The 21,474-nt window shown below is 49.3% G+C and overlaps 1 protein-coding gene across 24 annotated transcripts in view; it reads left to right on the top strand.

Annotated features, from left to right (window-relative positions):
* Nucleotides 1–21,474, top strand: part of PCNT (pericentrin) — a 160,909-nt gene that overhangs the window by 72,160 nt on the left and 67,275 nt on the right. For 12 of the 24 annotated variants that reach the window (XR_016232182.1, XR_016232183.1, XM_008267246.5 and 9 more), the window contains 12 exons: nucleotides 680–828; nucleotides 1,103–1,335; nucleotides 3,469–3,631; nucleotides 4,679–4,891; nucleotides 10,871–10,903; nucleotides 14,076–14,305; nucleotides 14,744–14,860; nucleotides 14,966–14,986; nucleotides 15,729–15,935; nucleotides 17,095–17,265; nucleotides 17,518–17,670; nucleotides 18,915–19,010. Coding sequence is in view for 22 of the 24 variants with exons in the window: in XM_008267246.5 (XP_008265468.3) it covers nucleotides 680–828; nucleotides 1,103–1,335; nucleotides 3,469–3,631; nucleotides 4,679–4,891; nucleotides 10,871–10,903; nucleotides 14,076–14,305; nucleotides 14,744–14,860; nucleotides 14,966–14,986; nucleotides 15,729–15,935; nucleotides 17,095–17,265; nucleotides 17,518–17,670; nucleotides 18,915–19,010 (1,786 nt within the window). In the remaining 2 variants the exon portion in view is untranslated. Of the gene's footprint in view, nucleotides 1–679; nucleotides 829–1,102; nucleotides 1,336–3,468; nucleotides 3,632–4,275; nucleotides 4,389–4,678; nucleotides 4,892–9,946; nucleotides 10,025–10,870; nucleotides 10,904–14,075; nucleotides 14,306–14,743; nucleotides 14,861–14,965; nucleotides 14,987–15,728; nucleotides 15,936–17,094; nucleotides 17,266–17,517; nucleotides 17,671–18,914; nucleotides 19,011–21,474 lie in introns of those variants that run through there. The other 12 variants (XM_089330402.1, XM_089330416.1, XM_089330414.1 and 9 more) reach the window with 8 other exon arrangements.

The raw sequence follows: 21,474 nt of genomic DNA, 5'->3' as shown, positions 1-21,474 counted from the left end.
ATGTGGGTGCAGGGCCCAAGGACTTGGGCCATCCTCCACTGTACTCCCTGGCCACAGCAGAGAGCTGGCCTGGAAGAGGGGCAACCGGGACAGAATCCGGCGCCCCGACTGGGACTAGAACCCGGTGTGCCGGCGCTGCAAGGCGGAGGATTAGCCTAGTGAGCCGCGGCGCCGGCCCAGATGGCTGAGTTTTAATATAAAACTGTTGAGTTGATTGTGTTGTTTGATATTTGAACAAACATCTCATAAAATGAGATTGATACCACCCATGCTGTGAGGGGAAAAGATTCCAGATGAAGTGTCGTGTGCTGGCTTGGCATTCTCTGTACCACACTGGATGACTTTCGCAGGTTTCTAGGACCAACTTGCTTAAGTTACTGACAACGGTTTCTTCTGCTGTGAGAATGGCAGCCAGGAGAGGTGCTCCCTGCAGAGCAAGCTGGCACACTCCAGCAGACTCGCCTTGGTTACTCTGTTGTCATCTCAGTGTCCTGAACTCACCCAGGGCCAAAGGCCATGATCTTCTGGCCCCACATGCACAGATGTTTTCCATGCACTAAGGCGTACTCTCACGTCCCTTGTGGGCATGAGGCTGGTTGGCAGTACCTGGCCAGTGTCCAGGACAGGAGTCTCCACAGTCGTGACTGAAAGACATGTATGTCTGCTGTTCTTGTCTTAGGAGAGCTCTCCAGGATGTCCTCAGGAAACTGCTGGGTTTGTTTGGAGAGACAGTGAAGGCTGCTATTGCACTGAGGAGCCGGATCAGTGAGCGTGTGGGGCTGTGCCTGGATGATGCGGGCACAGCAGAGGGAGACGGCCTGTCAGCAGGTGTGTGCTCCACATGGGGTTGCCTCTGGGACTGGGGGTGCCAGGGGAAGCCTCACTGAGGGAGTGTTGCTTCCATGTCCCCTGCTGGTGTTCACACTCAAAGCTGAGTTGGCCTTGGTGGTATCGGCCTGGTTCCTGTGGGTGGTGGCTAGGTGGGAGGAGCACCTCTGCTCCTGGGTGGGGTGCCCCTGTCAGATAACATGGTGGAACCACTGCTGGCTTCAGCCTGCTCCTGAGCAGTGTGGACAGGTGTTTGCATTTCTCCACCTTGTAGCCCCAGCACTGGAGGAGACCTGGCCAGATGCAGCTCTGCTGGACCTGGACCGGGCCTTGCCTGAGTGTGCAGAGATGTCCTCTGTGGCTGAGATCAGCAGCCATGTGTGCGAAAGCTTCTTTCTGAGCCCAGAGAGTACGCTGGAATGCGAGCAGCCGGTGAGAAGAGTCTACCAGAGTCTGAGCATGGCTGTGGATGGCCTTCTGGAAATGACCCTGGATTCCACCCGGCAGGTGAGGACCGCGGCATGACGTGGGGCCTGGGGGCTGAGTGCACCGATGCTGGGGCGACAGCGGAGCCTGATGTAAAGTGTCATCCCGGCCCTGTGCCAGGCCTGTCCGTGCAGCGTCCCTCACACCCTCCCTCCCTCCCTGCTTCCATCTGTTGTTTTCCCTATGGAAACATTGTAAGTATTAATGTTTTAAAGTTTTAAAAATTTATTTTCATTTTATTTGGAAGACAGAGACAGGTAGAGGTAGAGAGGCAGAAAGAGAGCTTCCACCTGCTGTTTCATTCCCCAAATGCCCATAACAGCCAGGGTCAGGCCAGGAGCTCCATCCAGGTCTCTCAAATGGGTACTCTGCCTCCAGAGTACACTTTTTTTCTTTTCTTTAAAGATTTATTTATTTATTTGAAAGGCAGAGTTACAGAGAGAGAAGGAGAGACACAGAGACAAATCTTCCATCTACATGTTCACTTCCCAAATGGCCCCCACAGCCGGGACTGAACCAGGCCAAAGCCAGGAGCAGGAAGTTCCATCTGGTCTCCCACATGGGCGCAGGGCCTCAGCGCTTGGGCATCTTCCACTGCTTTCCTAGGTGCATTCGCAGGGAGCTGGGTTGGAAGCAGAGAAGCCAGCACTCAAACATGGCCTTGTGATGTTGGATGTGGGTGTCCCAAGCAACTGCCTACCTGCTGCATATGGCTTTGCCTGGTACGGCATTCCCGATTCCCAGCCAAACCTGCAGGCCTATGAAAGGGAGCTTTTGGCTTTCAGGTGGACCTGACTCTGGGCCACTCTGCTCTCCTCTGTTGGCCATTTCTGGGGCGCACTCTGCCTTCTTCTGTGCTGCCCTCCTTGTCTGACCAGTGGCATCTTTCCTGAACTGGAGTTCCAGGGGAGGCAGCCTTGCTGTGAGTGACAGGCAGAATGTCAGTTTGTTTAACTCGACAGTGTACAAATGTGCTGCTTTCACTTAACTTCATGTACTGTTGCAATTCCACCAGGAGTATTTTCCACAGAGATTATCAGCAAGAAGAGGGAATTATTAATGCCTTAGAACCTTTTAGATAACCAGGAAGGCATTAAGTAGGAATATGTAAGAGCAGTGAAGAGGTCCTTTTTTTCTCCAAAAGTTAAAAAATAGTCAGTTTTTTTGACTATTTGACCACATTGCTGTTTATCTCAGAAATATTTGAGTGAATTTTCAAGGCTGGAAATCTGAGTTTTGTCTCCCTGGGTCCCTAAGTGGCTGCCTGTTCCTTCAACGTTTGTCCCTTCACACCCCACCTTCCCTCCACCCAGCTCCCCTTCTGTCAAGACCTGGACACATTTGGGTGGTGTCTGACAAGTCATCGGGTGCTGTTGATTACCTGCCCACATGTGTAATGAACCTGAGGCCTCTTCTGATTGTGATTCTGGGTGTCTCAGGTGGGGCAGTGTGTGCCCTCCAGGATGGTGCCCTTTGGTGGGGCTGTGCTCACTGGGTTAACATCCTTTCTTGACTTGGGGAGCAGGTTGAAGTGACCAGAACAGTCTTGCATGAGGCTAGGAGCCATCAGAGCAATCGGCAGTGGATGCAGGAACAGCAGGCTGTGTGTGCAGTCGGGGTCAGACGAGGCCTCCCCCTAAGGCCTTGTAAGTGGTTCATGAGCATGGTAGCTGGAGATGACTCGGTGGGTTGGGGGCGGGGGCGGGGCCTTGAGAAGAAGTAGCCTCGGGACTGTTTCCAAGAAAGAACCACCAAGTTTCCTTTGAGGCCAAGTCCCAAAAAGATGAATGTGGTCCTCTTGGGTGGATTTGTCTATCTGGAGCGGGCAGCAGGGTATTGGCTGCCTGAATCCGCAGATTGGTTTGAACCTCAGCTTGTCAGTGGCCTGGAAGTTCCAGACTGGAACTGTTTGCCAGGGAGCAGCCAGGCCTGCACCAGCTAGAGGCCGTTACCATCTGGGGAGTTCACTGGTGATGGGGCCTTGCTGCCAGTGGTGGCTGAGATGTGCAGGGGGCCCTTTGTCCTGTGCAGGTCCTACCCAAGGTGATGGCCCCGGTGGACTGGGGTAGAAGGAGGATTCTGTTGGTTGTTAATGTGCATAACATGTGCTTGATTGTTGCTCTGGAGTTCTGATTTTTAAACATTTTTTAACAGCTGGAGGAAGCACGTCAAATTCATTCTCGTTTTGAAAAAGAATTTAGTCATAAAAATGAGGAGATGGCCCAGGTCATTAAGAAGCACAAGGAGTTACTGGACTGCCTGAAGGAGGAGGGTGCCGCGAAGACTGCACTGACGCTGGAACTGCACAAGGCTGAGGGTGAGCAAGGCACTGGCATGGGGCGCAGACCCCGGACGGGCAGCCTCATAAGAGTCTCAGGAGGAGGTTTTTTTTTTTTTTTTTATATTTTTATTTATTTTATTTGAGAGGTAGAGTTACAGACAGTGAGAGGGAGAGACAGAGAAAGGCCTTCACTCTCCAGATGACTGCAACGGCCAGAATTGCACTGATCTGAAGCCAGGAGCCAGACGTTTCTTCCTGGTCTCCCACGTGGGTGCATGGGCCCAAGGTCTTGGGCCATCTTCTACAGCTCTCCCAGGCCATAGCAGAGAGCTGGATTGGAAGAGGAGCAACCGGGACTAGAACCGGCGCCCATATGGGATGCTGGCACTGCAGGTGGAGGATTAACCTACTGTGCCATGGCGCCGGCCCCAGGAGGAGGGTTTTATAATAGGTGTATAGGTAGCATGTAAGAGTCTTTAAAAATTATTCATTTATTTTCATTTCATTTGAATGGCAAAAACAGGCAAACAGATAAGAGGTCTTCCATCTGCTGGTTCACACCTCAAATGCCTGCAACAGCTAAGGCTGGTCCAGGCCTGAGCCAGGAGCCTGTAATTCTATCTAGGTTTCCCACATGGGTGGCAGAGGCCCAAGTACCTGAGCCATCATCTGCCTACCAGGGTGTACATCAGCAGGACGCTGGATCGGAAGCAGAGGAGTTGGGACTCCCACCAAGCACTCTGATACGAGATGTGGGTGACTTATCTGCCATACCACGTGCCTGCCCCAGCAGGTGGGTTTTTAAAAGCAAACCCTAAGAGCAGAGCACATGGTGTGAGGCCTCGGGTTTTCTTCTGCGGGACCACCACGTTCAGGAGAGTGGCAGTTGCGTGGGGCATCATGGCATGACAGGATGTAGTGTATGACGTGAGTGCAGTGTGGATCTGTCCTGGTCTGGGGGCTCCCCCTCCACTAGGGACCTGTGTGTTTTCTTGCTGTGAGTGCAGTGCTTGTCCTGACCACCTGCTGCCCTTGCTCCTCTGTCCACTGGGCCAGAGCATACTTTTCTCCCTGTCTCCTCAGGGCTACTGGAAGGGTGCAAGGTGGAGAAAGCTGATCTGCAGGAGGCACTGGGCCTCAAGGAGGAGTCCGAGCAGCGCCTTGCCCTGGAACTGGATGGCTTGAGGCGGCAGCTGCAGCAGGAGGCCCAGGCACATATGGTGCTGAAGGAGGAGTACTCTGTCCTGCAGGGCCTCAAGGAAGCAGCGGCCGCGACAGCAGAAGAAAGAGAAGCTGGTGAGAACAGGCTGGGGCCAGGATTGTGGCCACAGCCAGCCCCAGCTACTGTGCTACTGTGTGTGTGTGTGTGTGTGTGTGTGTGTGTGTGTGTGTGTGTGTGTTAGTTACACGGGGCTGTGTGAGGGTTGTGCTGAGTACATCCAGGTGTGTGTGTGTGTGTCTTATACGGGGTTGTGTGAGGGTTTTGCCAAGTACATCCAGGTGAAGAACCCACTTGTTCTGTGGCTTGTTAGAGGGACCAGGTCCTCCAGGTTGCATTGCTGACCTCGTGTCCTGTGCCTGTGGGGTGAGTGTCTTCTGCACTTTAGGACCCTTAGGACAGATAGCCCACATTGAGCACAGAGTGCCTTCAAAATTTCATTTAGAACAAAGTGCTTTTTTTTTTTTTTTTTTTTAGGTTTTAAGCTTTTTATTCAGTGAGAGAAATGCATAGGAGAGTGAGAGAGGGAAATCTAGATTCATACTGAGCACCAGGAGCCAGCCACGTGGAGGAGCATGCAGGCCAGAAAGCATGGAAGCGGGTGGCCTGAAGGTGTGGGGCAGCAAGGGTCTGCAATGGTGAAAGAGGCCAAAAAAGGGCTGAACCCACCATGTTTCAGATCTTTAATCCACTTCCAAAGGGGAGTGGTTAATTAGTCTGATTGGCAGGTGGGTGCACAGGTGTGGTCTGGTAGGGACATGAGGTCACATGGGCATGGTGAAGGGGTGGTTTTCCAGGTCACAAACCTGATCAATTTTATCCTGTATGCTTACCTACATCATTCCCCCTCAGAGACTCCATTCCCTTAATCCAAGGGATTAAGGGCGTAGACTCATCCATCTTCTGTAGCTGTTTCCTGCTTATGAGGGGTGTAGCACAAGCCCTGCCTGTCCTGTGTCTGGAAGTCTCTATCTCATCTGACAAGTTTTCTTTGTGAGCTGGAGCAGTCTTGGTCACCACCAATGGCTGTGTCTCCTGTATAGTCAGTTATTTCCAGAAGTCGAATTCTGAAACATGTTAATCAGCATAAGCAAAACTGGAACAAGACCAGTTGTTAGTAGAGTGCCCCAAAAGATGGAAAGAACATATCTTTCAGACTCCCAGATAGTGGGTGGTGATAGGCTACCCTTGTGTAGATTATAAACCCATTTAGGTTGAGCATAGAGTTACAATAGAAGAACCCATTAGGAGTTTTATTGTTAATAACAGTTCCCAGAGAGACTCGAGAAAGGCAGATACAGCACGTTTGCCTTAAGGGGCAGCAGTCCCGATGTGAGGAAGGCAAAGGCCTTACTTATCTTTCTGCTTTGAAGAGGTACTTAAGGTCTCTGATTGGCTTACAGGAGTAATCAGGTGGGTCTTTGAGTTCACGTGTGAAGACTCGAGAGGCAGAGGTTTAGTCCTAATTGCACGGAGGTAGTCGTGCGCAGTAGCACCTGGTAAGGTCTCTCTCATTTAAGCTGCAACTGATCCCAAGAGGATCTTCTTATAGACAGCCTGCCGAGGAACTCCTGATGTTGGGGCTTTCGTCAGCAACTCCTTAACCTTGAACACCTTCCGTAGCTCCCCTGTCCAGCACAGTGTGTCCGCATCAGAGGCTTTTAAAGCAAATACAAGGCTTAGAATCCAAATCCTGGAATCCATATTCCATAGAATCCTGTCACCAGCAATCCCAGTGTTGGAGCTTCTGTCAGAAGCTCCTTAGTTCTTTGGAACAATCTTGTAGCTCCCCTGTCCAGCACAGTGTCTGCACCAGGCATTTTTAAAGCAGATTCAAGATCTTGGAATCCAAATTCCACAGAATCTTGCCGTTCCCAGAAATCTCGTTTGTTGTCTTGTTAGTCTGTGAAGAGCATGTATATAAAATAGCTTTCCTTCTTTTGACTGAGAGAGCACACTTTACTAGAGTTAGAACATCCCAGGTAATCTATATCTAGTTAGATTAGCTTTTGTTTAGGTTTAGTGGGACGCAGAAGAGATTACCTCTTCGTACCTAATGTGAACCCTACCTAGGAACACATTTATTAACTTACCTTTACAAAAAACATTCTATTTTAGTTGGACTCGAAAGGTCCACTCCCCAAATTCCTTTTTCTTTTTTGAAAGGGAGCTCAGATCTAGTCTAATCTCTCTCTCTCTTTTTTTTTTAAAAGATTTATTTATTTATTTATTTATTTGAAAGAGTTACACACAGAGAGAAGGAGAGGCAGAGGGAGAGAGGTCTTCAAATCTGCTGGTTCACTTCCCAAATGGCTGCAATGGCTGGAGCTGGGCCGACCCGAAGCCAGGAACCAGGAGCTTCTTCTGGGTCTCCCAAGTGGGTGCAAGGGTCCAGACACTTGGGCTGTCTTCTACTGCTTTCCCAGGCCATAGCAGGGCGTTGGATCAGAAGTGGAACAGCCGGGACTAGAACCGGTGCCCTTATGGGATTTTCAGTACCACAGGCGAGGCTTAACCTACTATGCCACAGCACAGGCTCCTCCCTTAATTTCTAAAACAGCTGGAGATTGGCCAGGGTGAATCCAGGAGCCAAGAAGTCCATCCAGGTCTCCCACATGGGTAGCCAGGGCCCAGGAGCCATCCCTGCTGTCTCCTAGGGTTTAAACAAGAAGAGGGGTGGAAGCGGAGTTGCAAGCGGAGCTGCGACTCAAACCCAGGCTTTCTGGTCTAGGGTGGGGGCTTTCCACATGGCAGTTTAACTGCTCTTCCAAATGCCCTCAGATCCTTGGAACGCATCTAGTTTTAACAAAGTTGTTTATTTGGCTTCAGGTTTTTAGGTATTTCATATAGAAACGGTCACGAAACAAGTGTTTAAAATTGTGCAGGGATGTGACGCATCCTGTGAAGACTTCTCCCAGGAAGGCTGTGGCCTGGTGCTGGCACCGAGGCTCTGTGGACCTGCACTCCTGCTTCCTCCCATTTGCTCATCTGTTAGGCACTGTCACATGCAAGAGTGTGTGTGTGGCATGTGGCACAGCTGTCCAGGGTGGCCTGGGAGGGAAGGGGTGTTTCTGGTTTTATGTCCCCTTGGAGTGGGATCACAGCTTGGAGGGTGAATCCACCCACAAGACTGCACTTCCTGTTGGAACCTGGGTCATCCTGTGCAGCACCTCACCACTTCAGGAAAATCTCACTTTTCTTTCCAAACATTCTTTTTTTTTTTTTTTTTTTAAGATTTATTTATTTATTTGAAAGAGTTAACAGAGAGAGGAGAGGCAGAGACAGAGAGAGGTCTTCCATCTGCTGGTTCACTCCCCAGTTGGCTGCAGTGGCCAGATCTAAAGATCCAAAGCCAGGAGCCAGAAGCTTCTTCCAGGTTTCCCACGTGGGTGCAGGGGCCCAAGGACTTGTGGCCATCTTCTGCTGCTTTCCCAGGCCATAGCAGAGAGCTGGACTGGAAGTGGAGCAGCCAGGTCTCAAACCAGTGCCCATATGGGATGCTGGCGCTTCAGGCCGGGGCGTTAACCTGCTGCGCCACAGCACCAGTCCCTCCAAAAATTCTTTATTCTTCTTTTAAAAGGTTTTGTCCTTCCTTTCCACTTGTCCTCTGTCTCACCGGTCTGCCTCATCTTTCACTTCCTTTGCCTTCTCTGTGAACTCTCCTGGGTCGGTGCTGTTGCTGAGTCTGTTGCCTCCTTCGCAGGATGTGGGCCCTTTGCTGGTACCCCTCCACTTGACCTCTGGTTCTTTGTGGTTACAGCCAGCAGCTTTGGTCTCCTTCGCCTGGGAGAGCTCAGGTTTGAGCTCCTGCTTCATTGCTCCTGGACGCGGTCTGCTGCTGCCCTTTGTTCTTCTCTTTGACATCCTTTCGTCCTGTTTGCAGGTTTTAAAAATTTTTAAGGCTTTTTGAAATTTTTAAAAATTAATTATTATTATTTTTTTTTGAGAGACAGTGGGAAAGAGTAAGAGTCACAGTTCGAGAGAGAGAATATGAGAATTTTCTCTGATCTGCTAGTTCCCTCCCGAAATGCCCACAAAGGCTGAAACTGGGCCAAGCTGAATCCAGGAGTTCAGTCGAGGTCTCATATGTGAGTGGCAGGCACCCAAGTACTTGAGCCATCGCCTGTTGCCTCCCAGGGTCTGCCTTGACAGGAAGCTGGAGCTGGGAGCTGCAGCCGGAAGTTGAATGCAAGCATTCCCACGTGGTATGAGGATGTCTTAACCACAAGACTAAATGCCTGCCCTTTGTTTCCAATTTTTAGTGTAAATTTATGATGTTAAAATATTAATCTGATTTTTACCACTTCTGTATCTTTTCCATTCCCTTCTGCTTCTCCTGGTACTTTGGTTTCCGTTATGTCTCCTGCGGATTCTGTATTAGTGACTTTAAAAGATCTTCTGTGAGTCTCTTTTGGTCTTTTCAGCCACAGTTCATTCGACACATATCCACTGAGACCTGAGCCTGCTGTCTTCGTTGTCATTTTCTTTTTTGTGTATCTGCTTGTCTTGTTCCTCTTCCTAGCATGCCTTGACAGGCAGGACCTCTCTCTGCTTGTGTGAAGTTGTACCTCTCAGTCTTGGGTCTGTACTTTCAGGCCAGGGCGAACCGTGCCTGCCATCACTCCTGCCGACTCTGCACTTCTAGGAGGCCTTGCATTCCTGATATGTCTTTAGTGCATCGTCATCTCCACATGCAGTGAGCTGCGTATACAGGATCCACTCTCTGTGTCTTGAATGCCTGCCTGCTCACCTCTTCTGGGCATTGGGATTTCAGGTGGGGAAATGGGTAGAAAAGGCCGCAAGAGCTGTTGAGCAGTACAGTGGCCTTGGGAGGCCAAGAGCCTGGTGGCCCCAGGCTGTCCCTTAAGGTCAGGTGCTTGTAATGTGCACTGGACTCTACCGTGCTGGGTCTGGCTGCTGCTGTTGCTGCTGCCTTTTAAAGATTTATTTATTTATTTGAAAGTCTCAGTTACAGAGAGAGGGAGGTCTTCCATTCACTGGTTCACTCCCCAGATGGCCACAGCAATCAAGGCTGAGCCAGGCTGAAGTCAGAAACCAGGAGCTTCATCCAGACCTCCCACGTGGATGGCAGGGGCCCAGACACTTAGCCTATTTTCCTCTGCTTTTCCCAGGCCATTAGCAAGGAGTTGGATGAGAAGTGGAGCAGCCAGGACATGAACCAGCACTAACATGGGATGCCAGTATCACAGGTGGTGGCTTTACCTGCTACACCTCAGTGCTGGCCCCTGGGGCTGGCTTTTTGCATGTGCCTTCGGAGGCTGTGTCTGTCCTTCCTCTTTGTCTCTGGTTCAACCCCTATGGCAAAGCCTAGTTCATGGAGTATCCCATTGGTGGGTGGAGTTAACTGCGCATCTACAGCCTGGTTGCCTTGGGAAGGCTGGACCTGCAGGTCCCAGAACAGAAGCCAAGGTTGGTGACAGGCCTGCAGGAACGGTCTCAGGGAGCACTTTCCCACTCTCAAACCAGGCTGTCCTCCTCTGTTTTGTTGTGTCGCTGGAAAGTTCTTTTTTCTCTGGGATCATCTGTTTTGGTTTCATTGTAATGTTGGTAACCCTGCCTCAGTTTCCCCCTGCCCAGCCCTGGCCCTGCTTCCATTCAGGGATTTGTGTGCATTCTGACGCTACGGACAGCCTTAGCTACTCTGCACCAGCTGTCAGGACTGCCAACCCCTGACTTCCACATGTGGTCTGGGTGTTGGGATTTCACAAAGTCCTGGCCCTCCCTTGAGACCTGTGAACACTGACTGACTGCTCTGGAGTCTCGGGAGGTCCCATGACCCTGCTTGCCTGTGTGCTGTGTGTGTTGCCTTTGCTGTCCAGTGTGTTTGTAGCCACTTGGAGGTTGGGTCATCTGCCCTGTTTTTATCTTCTCTATGCTGGATGCCAAATTCCCTAGGTACCAGGCCTGCATCCACTTCCGGGCAAACCTCTATGGTTACCTGGGAGGCTGGTGACGCTGTCCTTGCACTTGTTTGTCACTCTCCTGTTGCACGCTTTCTGTTTCATCCCTGTAAATGCTGCACATTCTCCTTTTAGGGGCTCCTGTCACTGTAGCACACATGGACTCAGGTTTGTGGCTTCTGTGTGACATGCTCTATGCTTGCATCAGACATGGCAGATTATTTACTGAAGTGGAAAAACACTTCAGAGCTTTTGTGGCAAACCATTAAATAAAACTATTCTATAAATTTCGGTATTTGTTCATAAAACTTGACAGAGTCGTTCATTTTGGTGCTCCAGCAAAGTGCAAGCGTTCCTTTAGTAATCACCACAGTTCCTGAGCTGTGATTTGTGCTGTCTTGCAGGAATGGTGTCTATGCCTGTTGTGGCTGTTCCTGGTCTAAGGTGCCTGCGTGCATCCTGCTCTCTAGGAAGAGGGCTGGGCCCTCCTTGAGCGTCTGCGTGTGAGGGAGCTCTAGCAGGTCCTCAGCACGCCTGTGTGGCCACTGGGGGCCTCCGTCCCACTCACACGGGCCTTCCCTCCAGAACTGGGGCTGAAGGCAGTGCTGCCTGGCCACGAGGGCGCATGTCTGTCATGGGGCTGAGGTGCAGAGCGCTGACTGTTAGAGCCGCCACCTCAGGCCCTGGCTTTGTGTCTTAAGGACTGTGAATGATGTCAGTGTAACTGCATGTTTCAGGCTAATTTACTGTTATTGTTGTCTGTTGGCATGAAAACTTACTGAGAATGTTGCATTAATGATGATAGTTTGTCATAAAAGATTCACAAATTTTTGCAAAACAAAATGATTAAGTTTTAAAAACTCCTGCAATGTAAATTAAATTGTATGAGTTCAGTGTGTCAGTTTTTGAGTAGTTCAGACACTCAAGGATTTGGCAGTAAACCCCCCATTTTCCAAATGCTAATTGATCAGTAGTTTTTATAGCTTGTCACTCAGCATCATAGACTCTTTGTGCTGCTGTAACAGAATACCTGAGTTTGGGTAAATTCAAAGGACAGAAATTTATTTCTCACAGGTCTGGGGACTGGAATTCCAAGGTCAAGGTGCCAGCAGGTTCTGTGTCTTTGGAGGAATTCGCTGTTGCCATGATGGCACGCTGCAGACCCTTGGCAGGAGGTGGAAGGGCCAGGAGAGATGCAGAAAGATCCCACCCTGGAAAGGCCTTGCATTAAGGCCTTAAACCTGCATATGAGCTTGGAGTCCTCAGGGCCCTATTGCCTCCCAGTTCCATTACAATGCAATTAAATTTCAACATGGGTTTGGGAGGGGACAAACCCTCCTAGCACCCAGCTAATTTTAGATTGACCTTTGATTTGCTTTTAAAGCTTTGGGCCTGTCACAGATCTGCACCCTCAGCACTGTAAATAGCTCTGTCGGGAGCCTCCCCTGCCTCCTCTGAGATGTGCTTATGTGCATGGAGGTTTTAATGCAAGTTGCAGTTGAATGCATGTGAAGACTTTATTTCCAGAAAGTTACTGGATGTGTTGTTTGAGAATACCAAGATGTATTCTTTCAGACTTTTTTTTTCTTTTAAGATTTATTTATTTATTTGAAAGGCAGTCTTACATAGAGAAAGCAAGATGGGGGAGGAGAGAGAGAGAGAGAGAGAGAGAGCTTTTTTTAAAATATTTTAATTCATAGAAGGTCAACATATTCATATTGCTTAATTCTTTTTTTTAAGATTTTATTTATTTGAGAGGTAGAGCTACAGACAGTGAGAGGGAGAGACAGACTTCTGTCCACTGGCTCACTCCCCAAACGGCCGCGATGGTCGGAGCTGCGCTGATCCGACGCCAGGAGCCAGGAGCCTCCTCCGGGCCCCCCACATGGGTGCAGGGGCCCAAGGACTTGGGCTATCCTCCACTGCTTTCCCAGGCCACAGCAGAGCACTGGACTGGGGGAGGAGCAGCCGGGACTAGAACTGGTGCCCATATGGGATGCCGGCGCCCCAGGCGGAGGATTAACCTACTGTGCTATAGCGCCAACCCTGAGAGAGATCTTCTAACCACTGGTTCACTCCTCAAATGGTGGCGATGGCCAGGGCTGAGCCAGCCCGAAGCTGGGAGCCAGGAGCTTCATCCAGGTGTCCCACATGCGTGTAGGGGTCCAAGCACTTCCATCTTTGGCTACTTTCCCCAGCACATTAGCAGTGAACTGGATCGAAAGTGGAGCAACTGAGACATGAACTGGCACATACTGTACCACAACTCAAACCCCAGACTTGTTTTTTACAAATATCTTTATTGAGGCTGGCCTTGTGGTATAGCAGATAAGGTCACCACCTGTGATACCAGCATCCTATATGAGCACGAGTCTGAGTTCTGGCTGCTTCACTTCCAATCCACCTCCCTGCTAATGCCCTGGGAAAAGCAGCAGAAGATGGTCCAATTGCTTGGGTCCCTGCCACCCACGTGGGAGACCTAGATGAAGTTCCTGGCTCCTTGGTTTGGCCTGGCCCAGTCCTGGCCATTGGTTTCCATCTGCAGATTGAACCAGCAAATGAAAGGTCTCTCTGCATCTCTCTTTCTCTCTCTCTAACTCTCTAACTCTGACTTTCAAATAAGTAAATAAATCTTAAAATACATATATATGTATTGTTTTAAAAATTATTATCTTCAGTTTATTTTAAAGGCAGAGAGACAGAATAGACACAGATCTTCTGTCTGCTGATTCACTCTCCAAATGCACGCAACAGCCAAGGCCAGGCCAGGCTGATGCCAGGAGTACAGAACTGAATTTGCACCTCCCACCCAAGTGTCAGGGACCCCATTTTTTGAGCCATCACCTGCCACCCTGCAGTATGTACATTAGAAGGAAGCTAGATTGAGGGCAGAGCTGGGACTTGAACTCAGGCACTTTGATATGGGATGTGAGTGTCCTAAGCAGCGTTTTACCACTCTGCCAAATGTCTGTACCCTCTTCTCAGGCTTTAAACCTATTTTAGTGAGTTTTAAAAGACACATTTAAAAGATGTGTCTCCCCTCATCCCAAACTTAATCTGTCTTTATTTTCAGCTGGTGTTTGACTGAGTGTGGCTATGCTAGGTGTGGGCTCGGTGTGTGATGGGGATATGGGTGAGGCATGTCTGTCTCCGTGGATTGCCCATGCAGAGCAGGGTGCCCACATTCAGTTGCAGTTGAGGTCTGGCACTGGTCCATCCATGCTCGCCGTCAGGAAATGCATGCTTCGTGTTCCTGGCCTGCTGCTCTCTGTGCTAAGTTGCCTGGGTCCTCCATGTGTGTGTGTGTGTTGTTGTGTTTTTTTTTTTTTTGCATCATTAGCTCTGCGGAAGGAAGTTGAATACCTAACCAGGGAGCAGTTGGAGACCAGGAAGCAGGCTGAGAAGGACCGTGAGGCCCTGCTTGCCCAGATGGGGACACTGGAGTTGGAGTTAGAGGAGCAGCTCGCTCAGCACCGAGGCTGCGCTAGGCAGGCCGAGGAGGTCGCCGCCCTGAAGCAGGAGATGGCCGCTCTGGACAAGCATCTGCGGAGCCAGCGGCAGTTCATGGATGTAAGAGTCCTGTGTGTGTTCTGCTTGCATCACTGCAGCTCACCATGACACCTGAACTCCTTTCCAGGCCATTGGGCCAGCTTGTGTCTCCTTGTCTGCTGGGGATCACCCTCCTGCGTGTGGTCCTGGCAGACGAATCCAGCAGTCAAGCCGTTCTGTGTCCTGTGTGGTCTGTGTGGCCTGCTCTTGCTTCCCTGCCCAGGAGCTTCACACAGTACCAGAGTGTCAAAACCTACCCTGTCTACGTCTCAAGGGCTGCTGTTCTTCAGTGAGTTCCATGTTGTAAAAATGGCTATGACAGGGCACACTGGAGTCCTTGTTACTGGGTGCTGGGGAAGTTGCGTCCTTGGCCATGCAGGTCTGTAGGCTGGTGGAGACCAGGCTGTGTCTGGCAGTTGCTTCAGCACAGTCGTCTTGGTGCGCTGCCCCTCACTGCAGGAACAGGCCGCAGAGCGGGAGCATGAGCGTGAGGAGTTCCAGCAGGAGATTGACAGACTGGAGTTGCAGCTGCGCCAGGCAGCCAAGCCACAGCCCCCGGGCCCCCGGGACAGCTGGGTAGGTCAGCCCTGTGTGTGCCCTGCCTGTGGGTAGCCATTCTTTGTGGTGTTTCTAAGATTTTTTTCTTTAAATTTTTGCCTTCCATGTACGTGAAAACAACAGCGTGCCCAACTGGATGAAGAGGTACGATGGACAGCCCCTGCCGGTGCTCGGGTCCTTCCTGTGCAGAGGGAAGTTCATGCTTGCCATTGGGGCTGCAGCTCCTCCCACTCTGCGTAGCTGGGTGGGGAGGGGCGGTGTGCTCGGCCCTGTTCCTCTCCCCCCTGCTTTTGTTTGCAGCTCTAGCTCTTTGCTTCCGTAGTTGATTTGCTTGTTCTCTTTTTGAGTTAAACTTATTTGAAGTAATGTAGAAGCAAGATTCAGAAATCCCTGTGGCCACACCTTGAAGAACTGCCATCAGCGCCTACCACCCTGGTGAACAGGGATCCTTGAAGGTTCCGGGTGTCCCAGCCCCCAGGGCCCCTCAGTTGTCTTCTTAGAGCCACACCTCTTAACCCTGGCAGCCACCATCCTGTCCTCTGTTTCAGGGATGTTGTATAAATGGATTCCTGTGCATGACGACCGTCAGAAATGGCATTGTTCACTCAGCCTAATTCTTAATCACGATGTTGTTGCCTGTATGCTTAGTTCATTCTTTTTTATTGCTGGGTAGTATTCCATTCCTTCCTGTCAAAATTTTACTGATAAGTTTTATATTATTATTTTTACGTGTAAGATGGAATGCCCTTCTTACACACTGAACCTTGTTCTGTCCTCATGTTTCACTGTGCAACCGAGGCATTTATTTTCTCTCTGCCAGTTGCTTTAATGTGGGAAGTGGGTTTTCTTTAACTGTTATATTTCTCAAGCATGTTTTGTTTTCTAGATTGAATCATTACTAGAAAAGTTGAGAGAAAAATCAGATGGATTTAATGAATTGGCTATAAAGAAAGAGTCAGCAGACAGACAAGTGTTGATCCAGGGAGAAGAAATCAAGCGTTTGGAAGAGGCAAATGCCAGCTCCAGGAGAAAAGTGCTGCAGCTCCAGGAAGAGTTGGAAAGACAGAAGAAGACTGTGAAAGAGTTAGAACAGGTAAAGCCTCGTGTTGTAGTGAGGAGGCTAAGCGTGTGGATGCTGTTTGCACGCTCATCTCCTTGGGTTCGCTCTGTGCTGCTGGGTGGGGCAGGGGTAGGCGGGGTCTTCCCTTACCACTTGACCCACTGAGCCTGCACCAGAAACACACACTGCTGGGGCCAGCCAGACACTCTTGGGCTCAATAGCAGCTTCACTCTGACCTCTCTGGGGGTGCTTTGGTTACTCACGTTTTATGCCAATTTTATATTTCTTTATCTCATAAATACTCTGAATTTATACCTAGTAATTTCATAAAATAAATAACATCTTAGGCTTAAAAAATTGTTAAATATTTGGAGCTAGTTAGAATTATTTTGATTTGTGTTAGCTACCCAGTGATAGTTTCATGTCTCAGCTTGGCGTTAGGTGTCTGTGATGCTTTGTGTCTTTATTCACCTCTGAAGCTTAAGTGTGAATGCGGAGAAGGGAGCCTGCTGGACTGGGAGGGCGGCTGCTTTCCAGGAAGCAGCTGTGCCCTCTGAGCTACAAGGAATTGACCTGCTGGCTCTCCGTGTACTCGTGTCACTGAGGGTTAAAGGTTACCTGAATGGCGAGGCTCAGTGAAAAGTCTTATTTTACAATAGCAGTTTGGTCTTGCACAAATCCTGCTTCAGGGAGGAGAGTGTTTGTCGGGTGTTACTGATTGCTGCCAGTGCTGATGACAGCTGTTAAACGAAGCCTGGTGCTTCCCTGACAACGTGGTGTGTTCTAGTTCCCTCTCCTCGGAGGGCACCACAGCACTGCCTTGTCACCCACCCTTCCTGTCTAACCTGTGTCTTGGTAATGGCTTTTGCTGGAGAACTGGTTCCTCTGTGATTTCTTTTAGCAGCATTCACTCAGCTGATTAGTGCCAGGTACAGAACAAACAGTTTTTAAAAATTGTTTAACAATGTGGGGAACACTTTACCTTGTTGACTAATCAAGGAAGCACACCGTGGTGGGGCTGGCTGGAGAGGCTGTCTCTGTCCTCATGTGCTGCCGGTGACTTGCTGACTGCAAGGGCTCTCGCCGGGCTTCCAGAAGAGCTGAGCATGGCTTATATTTTGGTAGACAGCAGTTTGAGGTCCCTGATTGCTTAAATACTTGCCTAAACTAAGTTTCATTTTCTCTTAAACAGGATAAAGAGGCACTAAAGGAGCAGCAGACGAGTACCTGCCTGTTTGTGTGCGCATTGCACTCTGAGCCAGATGCAGGGAGCAGGCCTGTGCCGCCGCTCTGTTGCCCTTCTGAGCAGGCTGGACTGCAGTTAGAGGCGGCACAGAGGGCACTGCTGCAGCGGGAAAGCGAGGTGAGTGTGCAGCAGGCTGTGTGACGGGCGCTGCCCGGCTCAGCTCACAGTGTCTGCTGATGGCCAGATGTGCAGAGAAACAGCCGGTAGGTTTGTAACTATTGTATATGCTTCGTAATTTTTTCATTTTTATGTGAGTGTAGTATAATCATAACTGGTTTTGGCATGTCGTTTTAAATCTTCCACAGCTATTTTAGTAATTATTATGTCATTTAGAATATTAGATAATTTTCCATACTTTTTTAATGAAAGGTTTTGGAATTAAAAGAACAGCTAGAAAAGATTAAAGATGACTTAATGAGTAAAAATGAAGAAATACTACATCTGAACTTAAAATTAGATGTGCAGAACAACCGTACTGCTGCCAGCCTCAGAGAGCGTCAAGAAGAGAATGACAGCCTACAGGTAAATCCATGTCTGTGCTGATGATGTCAGCACTGGGCCCCCACAAGACGCACAGGAGCCTTCACAGGAGGGTGGAAGTTGGGTCCATGCGGGCAGTCTGCATCTGGGCACCTTGCAGTGTGTGCAGAAGCAGCTTCCTGGGAATTCCCAGGCAGTGACCCCACCCAAACTCTGCTTCCTGTTTGTAACCCTGGCAGTCAGGTCTTCTGAGGGTCTCTGCTGGAATAGCATTGCCAGAGAAGCACGCCCCTAATGACAGGAACCGAGAGGGGGAAGCCACATCCTTACTCAGGCCTCAGGGGCTGTGACGTCCTGGAAGAGGTGACTGGGAGCAGATTGTCGCTTGTCCCCCTCCCCGGCATGATAGCATAAGCAGTTTCAGATCTTTCTAACGTTTGTGTGTAGTTATGCTTTTGGAAAGGAAAGCAACCTCTAGGAAGATAATCTAGGTGGCAGGACAGCTTTGACACACACTGCACAGTGGCCGTGCTGGCACCACAGGCCCACCACTGGTGAGGCTTGTAGGCCATGCTGTTTCTTCACGTGAACCGCTTTTGAAATATCTTGGGTGGGAGAGGAACTCTAAATCCGGCTGTCCAGCTGGTTGTCCTTTCAGGGTGAGTGCTTCCTTGATTGACTGAGAACTGGGCAGGAGCACCCATTGCCTCTTCTTTGGTGATGACTTTGAGACAGATTGCTAAGAGAAATACAATAATAGATTGTGAAAGGCAAACTGCTATATTTTTTTAAAAGATTTATTTATTTGAGAGACAAAGTTACATAGAGAAGGAGAGATAGAGAGAGATAGGAGAGATCTTCCATCTGCTGGTTCATTTTCCAAATGGCCACCACAGCCAGGGCTGGGCCAGGCTGAATCCAGGAGCCAGGAGCTTCTTCCAGGCCTCCCAAGTGGGTGCAGGGGCTCAAGTGCTTGGGCCATCTTCCACTGTTTTTTCAGGCCATTAGCAGAGAGCTGGATTGGAAGATGAGCAGCCAGGACACACTGGTACCCATATGTGATGCTAGTGTAGAGGTTTAACCTGATACACCATAGTGCTGGCGCCAGACTGACACGTTTTTAATAGAAAAACATTCTCAAATTGCATTTCAGGTCGCATATTGGAAACCACAGGTGTGTATGATTAAGACAGCAGTTCGTGTCTGCCAGCTCGGGAGTCGTTTCCCCTGCTGGCACTCTTTGCGCTTCCTCGTCAGCATAGCTGTTGCTTTTCCCATTTGCACAGGTGATTCTGCACGAGGAAGAAAGGGATGGCACCCGAGGTGCGAGTGAGCCGCCCCCAGTGCAGCAGTGTGGGGTGGAAAGTGAAGCTCCCAGCAAGGTGAGCCCTCCTGCGCAGTCGTGGCTCTTTCTCTCGCCCTGGCCACAACTGCATCTCTGGCATGCCCTTCTCAGTGGTTTGTGGAAGCGATCCACACACATTTGTCTCCTCACATAAAATTCATGACACTTTTCTTAATTTTGGGAGAGGTTGAGGATGGTGGGGGCTTTAGGAGTAAAAAGAAGTTTAATCTTCAGTTTTTATATCTCCAGATTTCCTAGTGACAGAGGCTGTTGGATACTCACATTCCATGTTGGTGTCTGCTATACTTGGGAATATTTTAAAATATGCTGTTCTGTTATTTTGAGGAATGCTTTTAAAACCAGTGATTTATTTTTTAAAAGAGGAATGTATGTTTTATTTGTCTTTAGTGCTCTAGAATTTGCCATATGAGTAGAATTTTATATAATGAAAAGCGTGTTAAAAGTAGTTATGTAAGGACAATATTTCAGTCACATTAAGAATAGAAATCCTGGCCGGCGCCATGCTCACTAGGCTAATCCTCCACCTGCGGCGCCGGCACCCCAGGTTCTAGTCCCGGTCAGGGTGCCGGTCCTGTCCCAGTTGCTCCTCTTCCAGTCCAGTTCTCTGCTGTGGCCCGGGAGTGCAGTGGAGGATGGCCCAAGTGCTTGGGCCCTGCACCCGCATGTGAGACTGGGAGGAAGCACCTGGCTCCTGGCTTCAGATTGGTGCAGCGCGCCGGCTATAGCAGCCATTTGGGAGGCGAACCAACAGAAGAAAGACCTTTCTCTCTGTTTCTATCTCTATCACTCTGCCTGTCAAAAAAAAGAGAATATTAATCCTTTAAGATTTTTGTTCATTTATAGATATATGTAAATCCATGCATCTTTTTTCTATAATTCCGATTTTTTTTGTTAAGGTGTAGACAGTTTTCATGTGTTGCTTTATATAAACATAACTAAAATTTAATTTAAAGGGCTGAACTTTACTGGATTTCTAATTCTTTGAAGAAAATCATATTTGGGGTTTTCTGACTTTTCATGTCACTAAAGATTTTTTTTTTAATTTTTTATTTATTTGAAAGTCGGAGTTACAGAGAGAGAAGGAGAGGCAGAGAGAGAGATCCTCCATCTGATGGTTCACTCCCCAGTTGGCCACAACAGCAGGAGCTGCGCTGATTCAAAGCCAGGAGCTTCCTCCGGGTCTCCCACGTGGGTGCAGGGGCCCAAGGACTTGGTCCATCTTCTATTGCTTTCCCAGGCCATAGCAGAGAGCTGAATTGAAAGTGGAGCAGCCAGGACTCAAACTGGTGTCCATATGGGATGCTGGTGCCTCAGGCCAGGACGTCAACCCACTGCACCACAGTGCCAGCCCCATCACTTAAGATTTAAAAAATATATATATATTTTAATTGTATTCAAAAGGCAGAGAAGCAGAGAGAGAGAGAGATCTTTCATCTTCTGACTCATTCTCTAGGTGCTCACAACAGCTGGTGGGAGCTAGGGACCTAAGTTCTTGAGCCATCACCTGCTGTCTCCCATGGTGTGCATTGGTAGAAAGCAGGAATCAGAAGAAGAGCTGGGATTCGAACCCAGACACTCTGATATGGGATGCAGGTGTCTCAAGTAGTCTAACTGCTGAGCCAAAAACCCACCCCTGGTGAAGATTTTCATCTCCCTGAATCAGAATATCTCTGAGGTTTGATGGGAAACCAAGCCCTTCTCTCCACCTGGGCCGCCTCACCATCCCTTGTTTGTGCCCTGCGCTCTCTGGTGACCCCTTGTTGTTCCTCTGCCTTACTCTCCATGTTCCTCTGCTGCTGAGTCTGATACCAGGGTTAGTGATGCTTCTTTAATTTTATCATTTGCTGTTGCCTTGTTCTACACTTCTTAATCAAGAGGTGCTACACATCTTTTGTTAAGTCAGTTCTTTAGGGGTGGGCATTGGCGCAGTGGTTAGGATGTTGGTTGTGAGGCTTGCATCCCATATCAGAATGTCTGAGTTCGAGTTCCAACACTGCCTTCCACTGCAGCTTCCTGCTAATGCACACTCTGGGCGTCAGTGAATGTTGCTGAAGTACTTGGCTCCCTTCCAGCCATGTGGAGGACGCGGATTGAATTCCAGTTTCCCATCTTTGGTCTGGCCAAGGCCTGGCTATCAAAGGCATCTGAGGTCTCTCAGTGTGTCTCTCTTTGCCTTTCTTTTTTCTTTTTCTTTTATTTTTTTAAAAGAATGTATTTCAAGGTTTTTTTTTTTTTTTTTTTTTTGGAAGGATTTATTGATTGATTGATTTGAAAGTCAGCGGTACACAGAGCAAAGGAGAGGCAGAAAGATAGTTCTTCCATTCACTGGTTCACTCCCCAATTTGCCGCATGGCTGGAGCTGCACCAATCTGAAGCCAGGAGCCAGGAGCTTCTTCTGGGTCTCCCACATGGGTGCAGGGTCCTAAGGACTTGGGTCATCTTCCACTGCTTTCCCAGGCCATAGCAGAGAGCTGGGTCAG

The sequence above is a fragment of the Oryctolagus cuniculus genome, chromosome 4 (genome assembly GCF_051225735.1).
Source record: "Oryctolagus cuniculus isolate XC-2025 breed Fujian yellow rabbit chromosome 4, ASM5122573v1, whole genome shotgun sequence".
In the NCBI taxonomy this organism is placed as follows: Eukaryota; Metazoa; Chordata; class Mammalia; order Lagomorpha; family Leporidae; genus Oryctolagus; species Oryctolagus cuniculus.
Note: the sequence above shows the minus strand (reverse complement) of the source record. Positions and strands in the feature narration are given on the sequence as shown.